General features: G+C 37.5%; 1 protein-coding gene across 3 annotated transcripts in view; it reads left to right on the top strand.

Annotated features, from left to right (window-relative positions):
• JMY (junction mediating and regulatory protein, p53 cofactor) overlaps positions 1 to 7,328 on the top strand; it is a 64,034-nt gene extending 56,706 nt beyond the window's left edge. For all 3 annotated transcript variants that reach the window (XM_038125008.1, XM_038125009.1, XM_038125007.1), the window contains one exon: positions 1,964 to 7,328. Coding sequence is in view for 1 of the 3 variants with exons in the window: in XM_038125009.1 (XP_037980937.1) it covers positions 1,964 to 1,971 (8 nt within the window). In the remaining 2 variants the exon portion in view is untranslated. The remainder of the gene's footprint in view (positions 1 to 1,963) is intronic.
• The last annotated feature ends 6,768 nt before the right edge of the window (positions 7,329 to 14,096 follow it).

Here is a 14,096-nt window from a genome sequence, read left to right as displayed (position 1 = left end):
CGTTTATAATAAGGAAAACCTCTTTTTAGACAGTATGTTAGCCTTTTACTGTTCTAGTACTTCTGCTGAATATTGACAGGATGACTTCAGAAAAAAAGCTCTATTTTATCTAGTAAATTTGAATGGATAGTTCCCAGTTTACCTAAAAAGCTTAAAAAGCAGCACAACCACTCTGGGACACACCTTATACTTACTTTCTAATTATTTCCAGCCTTGTAAAAATTGGGTATGTCTTATTTTAGACTGAGTGACTTCTAAGAGAAGGACAGTAAGGTTTGAATGCTGAACAGGTCAAAATCTCATGAGTTGCCCTGAGTGGCTGACTTCTTGTGGCTTGGTTTCAGTCTCTAAAATCTCTGACTTAATTGAATTTCCAGGCTATAAACAGTAAATATACGATTTATACTTCTGCTAGTCATATGAATTCCATGGACTTGCATCAATACTAAGCTACAGTGCCTGAAAGTACAGATATCAGACTTCAGCAGATAAAATTAATGATTTCAGAACAAACCAAAAATTGGCAGGAGATCAGTTTTCAAAATAATTGCTGCATCAGTAGGACAAAGATATTTGTGACCGCAGCAACAGTGTAGGGCGCTTCTCTGTGGTGGCTCTCTCATGTTACACGTGAATGAGCTTGAGTATCAGTGAAGGTTCCCACTAAACCTAAAATCTGAGAAACCAGAACTATGACAATCTGTAAAGAAATTAAAAATCTGTTTAGAAAGGCTATTTAAACAGAATGGAAGATAAATATTTGTAATCCTTGCAACACAGTTAGCAGTAGAAAGAAGATAACATTTTTGAATGTTCACAATCCAGCATTTCTACCCTGGTTAGTTGTTACCATAGCTGGAGAGTGACTGTTGGTAAAGTGCTACAGCTGTTTAAAAACTGATTCTGACTTGGTACATCATCTGCTGAATATTCTTATGGTTATGAAATACTATCTCAATCTGTTGCCTTGGTGTGGTATTTTCAAATTATAATATTTTAACTTTTTGAAAAGGAAAATAAATGCTGCATTCAATTCCTCACAAACTAGCCATTGGCCACCCTAATGATTTTACACTGTTTAATTATGGCTTGCTCCTTCTATTCCATACCAAATGTACTGCTAGTTATGGAGTTGAAACTCCAGGAATGGAGGTGTGCTTAACTCTTGCTGAAACTCCCAAGTGAAAATAATTTTGCTTTCATGTAACTTCTTTCTGTCCTTGCATATTGAAAACTCCCACTACCACAGCTCTTCAGAAATCAAGTGACAGCTATAAGAAAAGACATGTCTTGGAACTAACTTGGCTTTCTTGGTGCAGTTGCAATTAGACTGCAATCTAATTTCCTAGATAACCGATCAAATTTAAACTTTGTGATTTGACTTTGATTTTAGTAAATCTGTTTGACTGTTTAGGATTTTGTTTGCATTTTTTTGGCAAGATACAAAGAAATTTTCCAAGACTTAAATTGGTTTATTTTAAATCAAATTGGTTGACCTCCTAAGCATTTTACATTGGAAGTGCATCTTAGAAATATTCTGTGGTCATTGCCACACAATGTAAATATGTTTTTCTCTGCTATTTGCCCCATAAAAGGAGTTCAGAATGCAGGCTAAAAATCACTGCCGCATGGTCCCTGGTTGTTGTCTTCTTTTTACCAATCTACATCCTGCTGAAGTGAGAGAGGCCCTTTTGGGCCTCTTCAAACTCTAATCTGTGTTAACTGCCAGTAATACCAGAAGGCAAAAAAAAAAAAAAAAGAAGACCTGGTCAAATGTGTGTTCTGGCTCCAGAGTCACTGTGTCATTACCCTGGGAGCAAAGAGAACAAGAGAACATTTGCTCAGTATATTGCACTGCTCATTATATTGCATGTTAGAATTGCCTCATATGTTGAGACTATCAGACAATATTTGTACAGCCGTTTAGCTTTTCAGATGTTCCTTTTTCTTTCTTCCCAAACAGGTGCTTGACAGCCACCAACGTGTGAAAAGAAACCCCAGTTGAAGATGACTTTTCTTCTGCATTTCTGAGAATTCAGAGCCAGCAGTTACGACCATCAATTCCACAGGAGGCTTTCTTTGGCAAAGAAATAGTCTTTCTTTGGCAAATAACTCAGTACTTGGGTAAAAATGGCCTGAAATGTTAATTTCAGGTCACTTTTTTCTTTATTTGTTCAAACAAATTCTGGTTTGGGCACAAAGCTAAGTTGTTAAGACATGCATTTTATACTATCAAGAATGCCCAATTCTTAAGCACTTTTTATATTTGCATTAGTAATGTACGGCCAGTTAAGTGAGGGGGCCATTTTGAGTTGGGGGACTACTTGCTGTTAGAGTAACTTTGGGGTTCCAAACCAGCTGTAAAATGGCCCCTTTACTGCACTGAATATCTCATGTGCTTAAAAATTCAACAAGATGGCTCCCTGCAGAGAAGCTTGCTCTGTAGCAGTCTGATATTCCAGAAAGAGAATTCCTAGTTGCACTACAGTAGCTGAAATTCAGTAACATGCAACTAAGACTTTTTTTCTTCTTAGCTTGAAGAAGCATATATCAGTATGAAAAGCAACAAGTGACCACAGCACAATGAGAATTAAGAGTTGAATTCAGTACATATTTAAGAATGTGTTTGTTTCCATCATGATATATTTAGCAAGACATACTGCAGCACCTTTTTAAAAGGTCATGTTTAGTCTGACATCTTTTTAAAGTAGACATTTTCATGCTTTTTAAAAATATTTAGCTATGCTGAACCAAGTTAGTTATACTTTTATCATTTGTTATAAGAAGCATATTTTGTAATTTCATACTTTAAAATATTTTTCTGTTTTGGTTTAAAATGGCTTTTGATTAGTTTAAACAGCCTTCTCTAAAAAAGATCAAAGCACTTCAGCATTCTGATAATTGAGTTGTGAAAATCATGCTATTCTTGCTGGTTTTCATTATTCCCTTTAGTGGCTGCAAAAATGTTTGTATTTCATACCCAAAAGCCTACTGGCTGAAAAAGTTTCTTTTGATTCTGACTGTTTTATTTTTAAAGGAGAGTTACAACTTCCTCTGCAGTGAATACTTAGGAGTAGTCCTAAACCTCATGACTAATAGCTGCAGGCAGCTACACTTATGATACCACAGTACCAAGGGGTATGTCAATACAGAGATACAAGTAGCCTTGTACCACCTGAAAACCTCATGTGGTATTAAAAATCAGCCCATTACACTTCTAGGAAAGCTGAATTTCCACTAGCATTTTGTTTTTACTAGTGTAACATACAGTGTGTTTGAGAAATACAGTCCCTGTCATTTGTGTTGTGTGGTCCATTCACTGTTCCTCTTTTGACAGATAAACTACTTTATGGGGATCTGGGTTCTTCTAAGTGGAGTTATTCATTGCTGCTGTCGTGTAATGGAACACGTACTGTGTTAACATTTATAACAGGGGATTTCACGTCTTGCCGTTTACTTACAGAGAGAGGAGCAGGAGACCTTACCTTAGCAATAGGCTGTGTAATCTAAAGGAACCTCAGCTCTGGGACCCTTCAGTCTATTGAAGATGTTTTGCTGTGGCTGTCCAAAAATTAAAGCTCTGTCAAACATCTCGAGAGGATTTTCTTAACCACGTTGCCTTACTTATAAAGTTAGTGAACATTGATTTTCAAAGCACCTGCGAGTAGCGTTACTGTAGAATTGTATAGATTTTGCTGTGTTAGTTGCTAGGTCTCTATTTTTCAGCTGTGTGAAACACCTGATACTGGCTTTCCATAGGCCTAAAACTATATGATGCTTTTTATTCTCCGAATTCTGTGTTACATGGTATGGTTGCGAGCTGTCTGATGCTATGTTCATGCAGCAATAGCAGCACTTTCAAGGTTCATCATAATCATTCAACACTGCCTATACCATCAGCTGTTTTGTTCTACATTTGTTTGTACTTTCAGTCACACCCCACATTAAAACCAAGGTAATCAAATAAATTTTGGGCTGTAGCACAAAACAGAACTTTGATGTAGAATGGTAATACACATTATACATTTCATCTGAAAGTTAGTGCTAAATTAAACAAGCAATTTTTATGTTTGTTTTTTCCTATTTTCCAGCCTGCATTCCTTAGAGTATGCATACAGAACACTAGCAAAATTTCAAGCCGAGGAAAAATAGTGTAATTTTAAAGTATTTGTGCAGTGGTTCCCTTGCACAACATGTTTGTCTGCAGTTTACCACTGTGTTGTTATCTAAATAGCTCCATGCTGTACTCTACTACAGTTTTCAGATATATTTGCCATGTGATCTGTCATTTTTGCCTTGAAAAATGTGTGCATGATTGATGAAAATTACTCTTCTTAATGTGTTTCATATTTAGCTGAAAACTTAGATTTCTGTAGTAGCTTAGTCTCAATAGAAATGGAGTTCTCATATGAGCATGTATTCTATGGGCACACAAAAGTAGTAGTTACACTCAGCATAGCAGTATGTATCAGTTCAAAACTGCCATCTTCTTTGTGGAAAATGAATGGGTTTTTTTCCCACATCCTGCTCAAAGAAAAAATCCTGAATTTAAATCTCCATGAGTCACTAGATGTCACAATGTCACGTAATTTTCACTCTGATACAAAAATTGTGCATACATAGTGTACACAGGCTAATGCATAAAAGGTACCATCCTCTGCCATGTGAAATTTTCCAGCGGGATGGCTACTGCAGGAGAAGGGTAAGTTTAATATATTTACAAGAAACTTAGGGACAGTTTATGACAGTCCTGTATTGAGGTCAGTTCCTCCACAGCTGAGAAAAGCTGTAATAATTGTGTTGGTCCATGAGAAATGTTGGCAAGCATCACTAAGGAAAAACACGTAAACATGCGCAAGGAAAAAGAGCCTCCATAAAAAGACCTGCCTATTGATATTTTTCATTTTATTGTAGTGGCTGCATTGTACGTTGCTAGTTTATTTATCTTAAATAGTTTGTCAGCTTTTTGGCTTTTTCTGTTTTTAGAAACTTACTTCTTTTTTCAAATTAGAAGTTTTACTATGGTATAACTGATCCAGTGAAGTAAAGATTTGGGATGCATAATGTTTATTGTACAAATGCTTATGTAAGGACTGAAGAACCTTTCATGAATGGGAACAAGAAACTAAATACTCAGTTTCTGCTAAAGTAACCAAAATGTAAGGTAAACAGCAATAGTCTTGTTCAGAAATTGAATTTGTATCAACAAGAATTTCATGTTCTCGTTCATGGAGGTTTCAGGTCCTTTACAAATGACCAATAGTCTTACTCACTTTACTGTATTTTCAAGTTAGTTATCTGTCTAGGGTAGATGAAGGCTTTTTTTTTATTATTCTTTTCAAACATTACTTCTGAGTTTTGCCTGGGTTTGTTTGTGGTTCTTGTTTTTTTTGTTTGTTTTTTTTTTTTTTTAATCTGACAGTCTGCATTCTACACCAGACACTTGTAAAATAAATTAGTATGATTATATATTGTGTACTTTTGTGACTGAATTGGGGATAGAACTCAACATACTTCACTACATTATTTGTAAAGAATCATTTTGAGTATAAGCACTATATTCTGTACTGTTTAATAATAAAGTAATGATAGATGCATTATTGAAGATGCAACTTATTGAGGAGGCAGAAACATTATTGGTTAATGTTACCCTTATTCCATTTGTTGCACTGAATTTCAGGAGTGTAATTTGTAAATCAAATTTGCTCATGCATGTAATCAGATTTTATTTTCATTGTAATGCTTATGTAATTAAATTACCTGGATGTATTTCTGGTAATGATTTCATAAGCATGGACAATATGTTGTTGATGTTTCACACTACAGAATTGATGTTAAGAACAAGCAAAGCTTCTTGCAAAGAAAAGGAGTAACAGAAGCACCTTACTGGGAGAGCATGTTGCATGATTTCAGTCCTCTTGGAGCTGACAGACAGTAGGTCATCTTAAACTTGACTGCAAATTGCTCTTTGGTGTAATTAGCACATCAACATACTGCTATCAATGCCATCAACACAATGGCTATTTTTAACCTATAAATATACTGTAATTGAAGTTTTCCTACAAAGTGAATTTATATTTAATTGCTGCCTAATACATAAATACTTAGAATTTTTAGGAGGGTCAAGGGAGGGAGGGCGGGCATGCCAATATATTTGTGGGAGGGGCTGTTGCATATATGGGTCTTTGTACTTCCTGTTCAGTTTGACTGTTTATCCAAAACTCACAGCTCTGACTTCGGTGAATCTGCAACCTGACATTTATGTATTTTTATTGTGATTCAGGTCTTCTATTTTCTGTGGCTCAGAGCTTCAGAATTTGACAGAAAAGGTCATCTTTCCATTCTCAAATGTGAATGCTCTGTACCTCTAATATGGAAAATGACCAAGCAATTAATTTTATTCTGCTGAGTTTTTAATATTAATGTGTAGAGCATTATCTAAAGCTCATTAACCAGTAGTATGCCCATTGAAAACAAGTAGAAAGGATGAAGACCATTTTGGTGCATATAGTCCAAACTCTGCAGAGACTTTATTCCAGAGACTGTCACCTTTCCAGGAATTAATTTGCCATAAACTGGCTTGATTTTCAGAGTATAAACATAGTTTTGACTTCTGAATTGGTAAATAGGTGTTGGGCATTGGGGATATTCACTTAACATCTTCCAACGTGTTTTTGCTCTTGCTGTATATTTTGAATTTCATTTTACGTGTATACAAACATGTTATCATGAAAGGAAAGCTAAAGAAATACAGATGGCTGCAAGTTGTCTTACATGAATTAAGCCAGTGAAGCTTAATGAAACTAACTTCTTTGTTAAGCCTGTAGAATAAATAAGAAATAATGAAAACAAATTTTCCATTCACTAGCTTTGTGCAATATTATCATTAGACTAAGACACTACTAGCACATTGTGCTTGGCTTTAAGAAAGTTCTTTAATTCCATTATATTCAAAAGGACATATTAAATGCATATTTTAATGTAAACAACTCTGCAAATTTACTATGCCTGACAATGCTCAAAGTTATTAAGTATTAAGCACAAGTATGTTTAAAAAAAAGTTTAATAACTAAACAAAGATTTCTAGCAATACCTAGAAACTAAAAAAAGTTTTAATTGTCTGCTTCTTGGTCTTTTTTCTTTAGTGTAGCTTTTCTGCAGTGCAAGTTTATTGCTGTGTATTTCATGGAGTTTTATTATCATCATTCAGAAATTTAAACCTGTTTGCAAAGTACTGCATTCACCTTATTGTACATGCGATGTAACATCATACTCACAGTTTTGGTGCTTTAAAATTATTCCTCTTTTCTTTATTAAAGGATATTTATTTGATCACTGTCTTGGTTTTAACTTTGATTATGTATGAGCATTTAAAAATACTTCTGGTACGGTTTGGTTCCCACAAAAAAACAATTTCAGATCTAATTCATTTCACTTCCCATTGGTATTACAACTCCTCAAATTCTCTGTCATGGTTTATGGTAGGTGCTTGCATCTAAGCTGTGTTGCAGCATGGAATATTTGTATTTAGGTAGCATCTTTGTAAATGAAGCCACATGAACAATTTAAGTATTACAGAAGAACCTTGCTCCAAAATGATGCTGGGTAGTTGTGCGTAATTACAAATCACACCCACTTTCCATCTCTTGATCAAAAGACAGAAACACTCTATGAAAAACGGTGAAAGTTTAAATACAGAAATGTTAAGAGCTTAGCACCCTTATTTACACCTACCATGTCCCTAACTAGAGTTCATAGTGTTTGTGGCTAAGTTCTTCCTTTTAGTGCTCTAGCCATTTTGTGTTATTATTTATGTAGACCTAAATCTTGTAAAAAAGTTATCTTTATATTGTATCTCTTTTCCATTTTTTCTTCTATGTTTTTTTGGTGCAGTGCAGGCAGGTTCTATTTCTAGTTGGTTCCTTAACATGAGGAAACAAAAAAACAGTGTATTTCTGGAACAGGAACTTTTTAGTGCCATTACAGTCCTGAGAAAACAAGAAAAAGGGCATTTCAAAGAGCAACATGAAACCAACTTTGTATTTGTAGTGCAAATCTACATTGCAACATGTCTTGTACAAAATTGAAAGCTGTCTGGCTTTGGTTTCCTAGTGGTGTTTTTCATGCCAGGTAATAATGACTCTTAATTTTGAGTTATGGCAGAACATGTAGAACAAGTAGGAAATATGTTTTGAAATAATCAGTTCCTTGATCATTGCTGACTTAAGAGAGAAAAGAGTTATTTATACTTGTGTCTGAGGTCTGTTCCTAAACCTCTGGCAGTGTGTGACCTTGATGTGGGTGCCTGCACAGGATTTGCTCTGCAGGACAAACTTAGGCTCCATCAGCTGGTTCTGATTGGCATTGGCTTCAGTAGATAAGTAGATTGTTTTTTTATAACTCTCTACAGTATCCATACAGGTTGGAAGTGAATTTAGTGTATGCATCAGGATTGCAGATGAGTGAATATTATCTGTAGGCAGACTTAAAAGACAGTGGTATGCCATGCAAAATAAGGCCTCTTGTTTGTACAACACAGAAGATGAAAGAACTGTCTTTTTTTTCCTGCTTGTTACATGTCAGATGTAAATCAAAGGTACATTGTGAATAAATACTCAGTGGGCCACAGTGCCTCTGAAACGGGAACTACTGATAACATGCAGAGTTTGTCTCTGTTCCACCTCTTAATGCTCAACAGAGGCAGTAGATAAAATGGAAAGAAGTAAAAATGGAAGGTGTATTTCACAGATGCTTTTTTCCAAAACCTATGAACTCAGCAGTTCTCACTGCTGCTTCCCATCATAGGGAGAAGCCATTTTATAGGCTTCATTCTTCCTGCAATTGTAGGAAGCTTAGAGGAATCCTGGACTGCCACAGTATCTCTGAATCTTGGGATCAGCAAGCCATCAGCATGTCACTGCCACCAACACAGCTGGAGCTTTATGCACAAGGCACAGATCACTGTCTAAATCTACCATTACAGAGTTGTGCTACTGTGTTTTTACTGTTTGTAAAGGAAGGTTATAATGTCCATAAAAATGGATGAAATGGTGTCTTAAACCTTAGGTGTACCATGTCAGCTATTTAACTGTACAGGCATCACTTTGCTTACACAAACTGCCCTTCAGCAGAAAACTATCCCAGAGGTGTTCCCAAGAAGCTACAGCATCATCATCATGTAACCTACCTTGCTCACAGAAGTGCTGCAAGTCTGTCCAAATCTCCATCCTGCAGAACTCATCCCACAGAGAAGCGTTTCTGCCCTTTCCCCCTTTGCAGTAAGATTCTCAGTCTCTTACTACTTTCTCTAAACTTTATGCAAATCTTCACCACAGTCATGCTCACTGTCCAGATTTTCATCAGCTCAAAAACAGCACATCTCCCTTGAACTGTTGCCTCCACAGGAAGGACTGGTGGATTACTCTGTGCTGTTAAAGCTGCTGCCTGTGTTGTTGCTGAGATTTGCATCATTAATCAACCAAAACTTTGGGATAAAAAGAACCTAAACCAAAGCAAAAGTTATATTCACATTCACGCTGTATCTGCTGTCTTACTCCTTTTTCCTATTGTAGTTTTGTGCTGCTCGTGGGATGTTTGTTGGAGATACTTGTGACACAGGCAAATCATCTGTTTTGCTTTCTTGTCACTCTCCTCACCATGGAATGCAGCAGCCTTCTTGACTTCTCTGAGATGTCTCACTATACCCCACATTGCTTACATAAGACTAAGTACATTCACAGTCTTTCAAACATAAGTCACTGTTTACTTCATTCTTTCATCTTAACAACTTTTCTAATTAGTATCACATTCCCTCTGTACATTACTGTTTAAAAGTCAGGAATAAAGAAGATTGAAGAATCATGCAATTCATACAAAGCGCTTACATTAACTATTTCTTCCTCAGTACTTTATTTTAATCCCATTCAATTTCAGTAAGAGTGTAACTGAGTTCTTAGCATACAAAATCATCAGTGCATGCTCAAACAGCCATGCATGTTAAAAGCACAATTTAAACACCAGTAACAGACATTTATGAATCAACTTCTTTCGAAGAACTATAAAAGGATGGTCATTTCCCCCCCCCCCCCCAACATGCATTTGGCTGTGAGTAAAATGACTGTTGGAGTGGATGAAGTCCTGTGAAAACAATTTGACAGAGAAACTGCTGCACACTGCTCTTGGTTTCTAATGACATGTTAAAAAAAAAGTCTTAAATTAGCATTATGAAATAATATTTATAGTATCAAAAGGAAAAAAGCACATATCCTATACTGTTGATGGTGCACATATATTTTTGTCATGGTTTCCTAAAGATTTCTGCTGCTAAAAAGTCTTCTCTTAATAGCAGAGTAAGTTGAAACATAAAGTTCATTCTTCTTCTGCCCAGCGCCACTGTTGGAGGAAATTTATTTCCCCCACTTTACAACAGTGTGTCCCCTGACACACCCATACCTTGCTCTGTCACTCAGCTCTAAGTTAAACTGTGCTCAGTGAGTCAGGCTCTTGGCTTTTGTGAGATCTGACCATTCATGGGCCATTCCATCAGGGCTTGTGGCTAGGAGATGGTGAAAAAACCCCAAGTGATACTTGGAGGGTGCTTATTCTCATTCAGCCATTCTGAGGAAAGATCAGAGGAGTGCAGAAATTGTCCTCAGTCAAAGGTTCTATTAGTTAAAGCAAATCTCTGTTTAGGAGATCAGGTTTGTCACTCTTAAAAGAAAAAAAGAAAAATACCTACTTGGGCTATGTATTCCGGGGAAACATGAGCCACACAGTGCCTACCAGGGCATGCTTTGCTTAATTGGTGTACAAAATAACATGCATTATATTTAAATATTCAAAATTACATTTTCATGTTAGTGCTATGTCCTATTTTGCAGAAAACCCCAATCCTTCAAGTATTCAGCTTTTAATCTCTATTTGCAGTAAGAAACTTTGAACAGAAACTTTGTGTCCCAGACAGCATTTGTTGAGACTGTCAGCCTTATGGGATAAACCTGGGTTCTGCTCCCAGGCTTTAGCTGCCTGAGATGACTACAGAATCCCAGCCTTTTGAGGCCCAGATGAATTAATTTGCTGCAGTCCTTGGTGGATGCTCAAGGTTGCACGGATGCTTCTGGATAAGGAAATGCTTGGTACTGTCAGTAGTGCCAGCTTGGCTAAGTGATTGAATGCAAACTTTAGCTTCTGCTCCCTTCTCAGTGGAAGGAGCCTAGCTGTTCTCCAAGAGAACACTACAGTGTCTTCTATTAACCCATCAATGTGTCATTGCAATAGCAAGCTGTGAAGTTTCAGTAAAAAAAAAAAACAAAAAACAAACAAACAAAACCCCCAAACAATTTACCCTGAAATATTGTGAATTAGAATTTCTTCATTTAAATCTGTCAAGACCTTCCAGCTGATGAAGGCCTGATCCCTTGACATTCCACTATCACCAGCTATCTAGTAAGTAGCTGCATGCCAGCATTTATGCCGTGTAAGACCCAGCACTGTGCTTGTGGGAGCCGTGGAGGTCACCTTACAACTGCCTCTAGTAGTGGCCCCCTCTTCTGGTGCAGCTCCTCAAAAGAGAGACTTGAAATGTTACGGCAAATTCCACAGCCACCTAGCAGCTATTGCTGAGCTGTAAAACTGGCCTCAAGGCTCGTGAACCTGTTTTTCTTATCCCATAAGTGAACCACCCTCATTGCCAAGTTCAGAGAGACGATTCCATGTTTGGGCACATCAGTGGTTACAGTGCAGTTGCTTGCTCAGTCACAGAGCTGACCAGTGCTGTGCTCTGTGAGGCCTTATTCCCTTCTGGATTTTAGATGCTTATGTCCTTGTCACAGCTTCAACACTGCAATTTGGCCCCTGTGTAAAAATTCCTTTAAACCCCTCTGAAACGACAGCACTGTTTGCCACCAGCCCAACCTTTTGGTCAAGACTAAGTCCCATAGCTGGATTTCCCAGCCTGAACTCAGGTACAGAGAACTGTTCTCATCTTTGTACTTGTTCTCTCATGGAGATTTTCAATGTAGCTATAATTCATTTGCAAAAGACCTGTCACCTATCCCACCTGATGACAGAAATCCTCTAGCTTGATGGGAACTCTTGCTGCCAATCCTAACACATTTTTGCATTTTGACTTGAGGAGTTACATGTGCCTTATAAGTATTTTCTATTTGTGCAATACAGTTATCATCATTGGTGAAGAGCATGAAAACTCATGTCTTCTGAAAATAGTCACATTGCTGTCTTTAAGACAGCAGTGTTTCAAGGTACTTTACAGTAACATGCTTCAGTAATGCTTGTTTAGAAGATCCCCAATGCTTCCTGACTTAGGGTGAGGTGTTCATGCACAAAAGTCAGCACCTCATTCTCACAGGTATCTCTTGTGTGGGTGAGTTTTTGGGTTTGTTTTTTTTTTTTTTTTTGGGTTACTGATGTCCCTCCTGGGTGAACATGACACTGAATATTTATGTTTCTCATTCCATAAGCAGTTTAGGACTTATATTGACTATAAACATGTTTGGTTGTTCCATGTTATGGCTGTTCCATGTTATGCAAGAGAAAAGAACACAGACAGAACAAAAGGAAAAATGCAAGAAATAGAGGATAATGAAAGTTTTGACTGGTAGGTTCAAATGGTAACAATAACCACCTCAAATAAAGCTTTTCAAAGAGGTGGGGAAAAGCAGCTTATAGCAAATCTACATACTACTCTTCTTCTTTAAGATACACAGAACGAAATTTCCCCTTTTCTCCCACTGCAAGCAAAACTCAATGTGCAAAATGCTCTAGAGCAAAAGGGCTCCAGACTGGTAAATGACAGAGCTACAGTTTTGAAGCAGCAGCTTCTGAACAAAGGACAGTAAGCCCTCCTGGGTTGCTTCTGGGACAGACAGCAAGTGCAGTTGGCAGGGTGTAGCAGTGAGGCTGTGCAGCAGGGACTAGATGCAGGATGCTCGCATGAAATACTACTTGAAGCACTCAGCTACATACTTCTACCCTGGCTCCTCTCACTAAGTGAAAGTTGAAGAGAGTGTACCTTACACTGATAAATTTCTGGTTGTCATTGCTGCGGATTCCTGAGAAACAAAACTGCTGGAATTATAAAAATAACAATATATATTCAAATGTGAAGAAAGAAATAGATTTAATGTTAAAATTTCCATCCATAAGTAAGGGCTATATCTTTCTCCTGCAGGCAAGTACAAGGTCATTTTGCTTCAAATTTCTTTTGTTTTGTTTAGAGACAATTCCACTGAACATTTAACAAAATACAAGCCAGACTCGGAGAATTTCAAAGGCCTTGTTCCCTCTCTGCAAGTATCTGCATGACCATATTTAATTCAACAGGAGGAAATCCATACACACAGATTATATTTACACATACCTTGTCAAGTGTAGCTCTTCCTCTCCCCTTAGCACCTGGATGCATGGTATTGTTTGTGAAGGTCCTTAGTTGTGCCCTCCTTCTTGATCTACTGGGAAAAAAACCTTCTTCTTCAAGAATTACCACAGTCACAGAAATGCAAGTTCTCTTCCAAGAAAATGTCTATACTGCTATTCTCAATCTAATCGAAGCAAAAGCACCTGACACACTGCTGGATCCGTGCAGTGAGATGAGGCTTGGATGAGAGCAGATGAGAATTCCCAAAGCAGGGAACAAGGTTGGAAACTACTTCCAAGTTAAAAGAAAGAAAATACCCAAACTCAGCTCAGAATTCCATTACATAAACATCATAGGAACTGGTGGCAGCAGAAAACAGGGAGCACTGATGGCTAATACTGGTATCAAACCTCTAGAGTCATGAAGGTAAAAGACAGAAAGGACATGGGCTTTGCAGACTGTCAGGACTTCAGCTGTGTTCATGAAACACCCCCAGTGCTGACCTTGGGAAGCCTCCAGCAATCAAGAGTGGACTTTCGGGGCAAGCCAGGTGTGCTCAATGTCAGCATGACATGAGCACCTAAGGAAAGTGAGATCCTTTCAGGTGGTTTGTCATTCCCTATGCTAATCATTCTCACCTATTTTACAGTTACACAAGGGTTCCACACTAGGGAATCTGTTTGAAATCTGTGTTTCCCTCACCCACCCCGAATTTACAACA

The sequence above is a fragment of the Motacilla alba genome, chromosome Z (assembly GCF_015832195.1).
Source record: "Motacilla alba alba isolate MOTALB_02 chromosome Z, Motacilla_alba_V1.0_pri, whole genome shotgun sequence".
NCBI lineage: Eukaryota > Metazoa > Chordata > Aves > Passeriformes > Motacillidae > Motacilla > Motacilla alba.
This window is presented reverse-complemented; position numbering and strand designations above follow the sequence as displayed.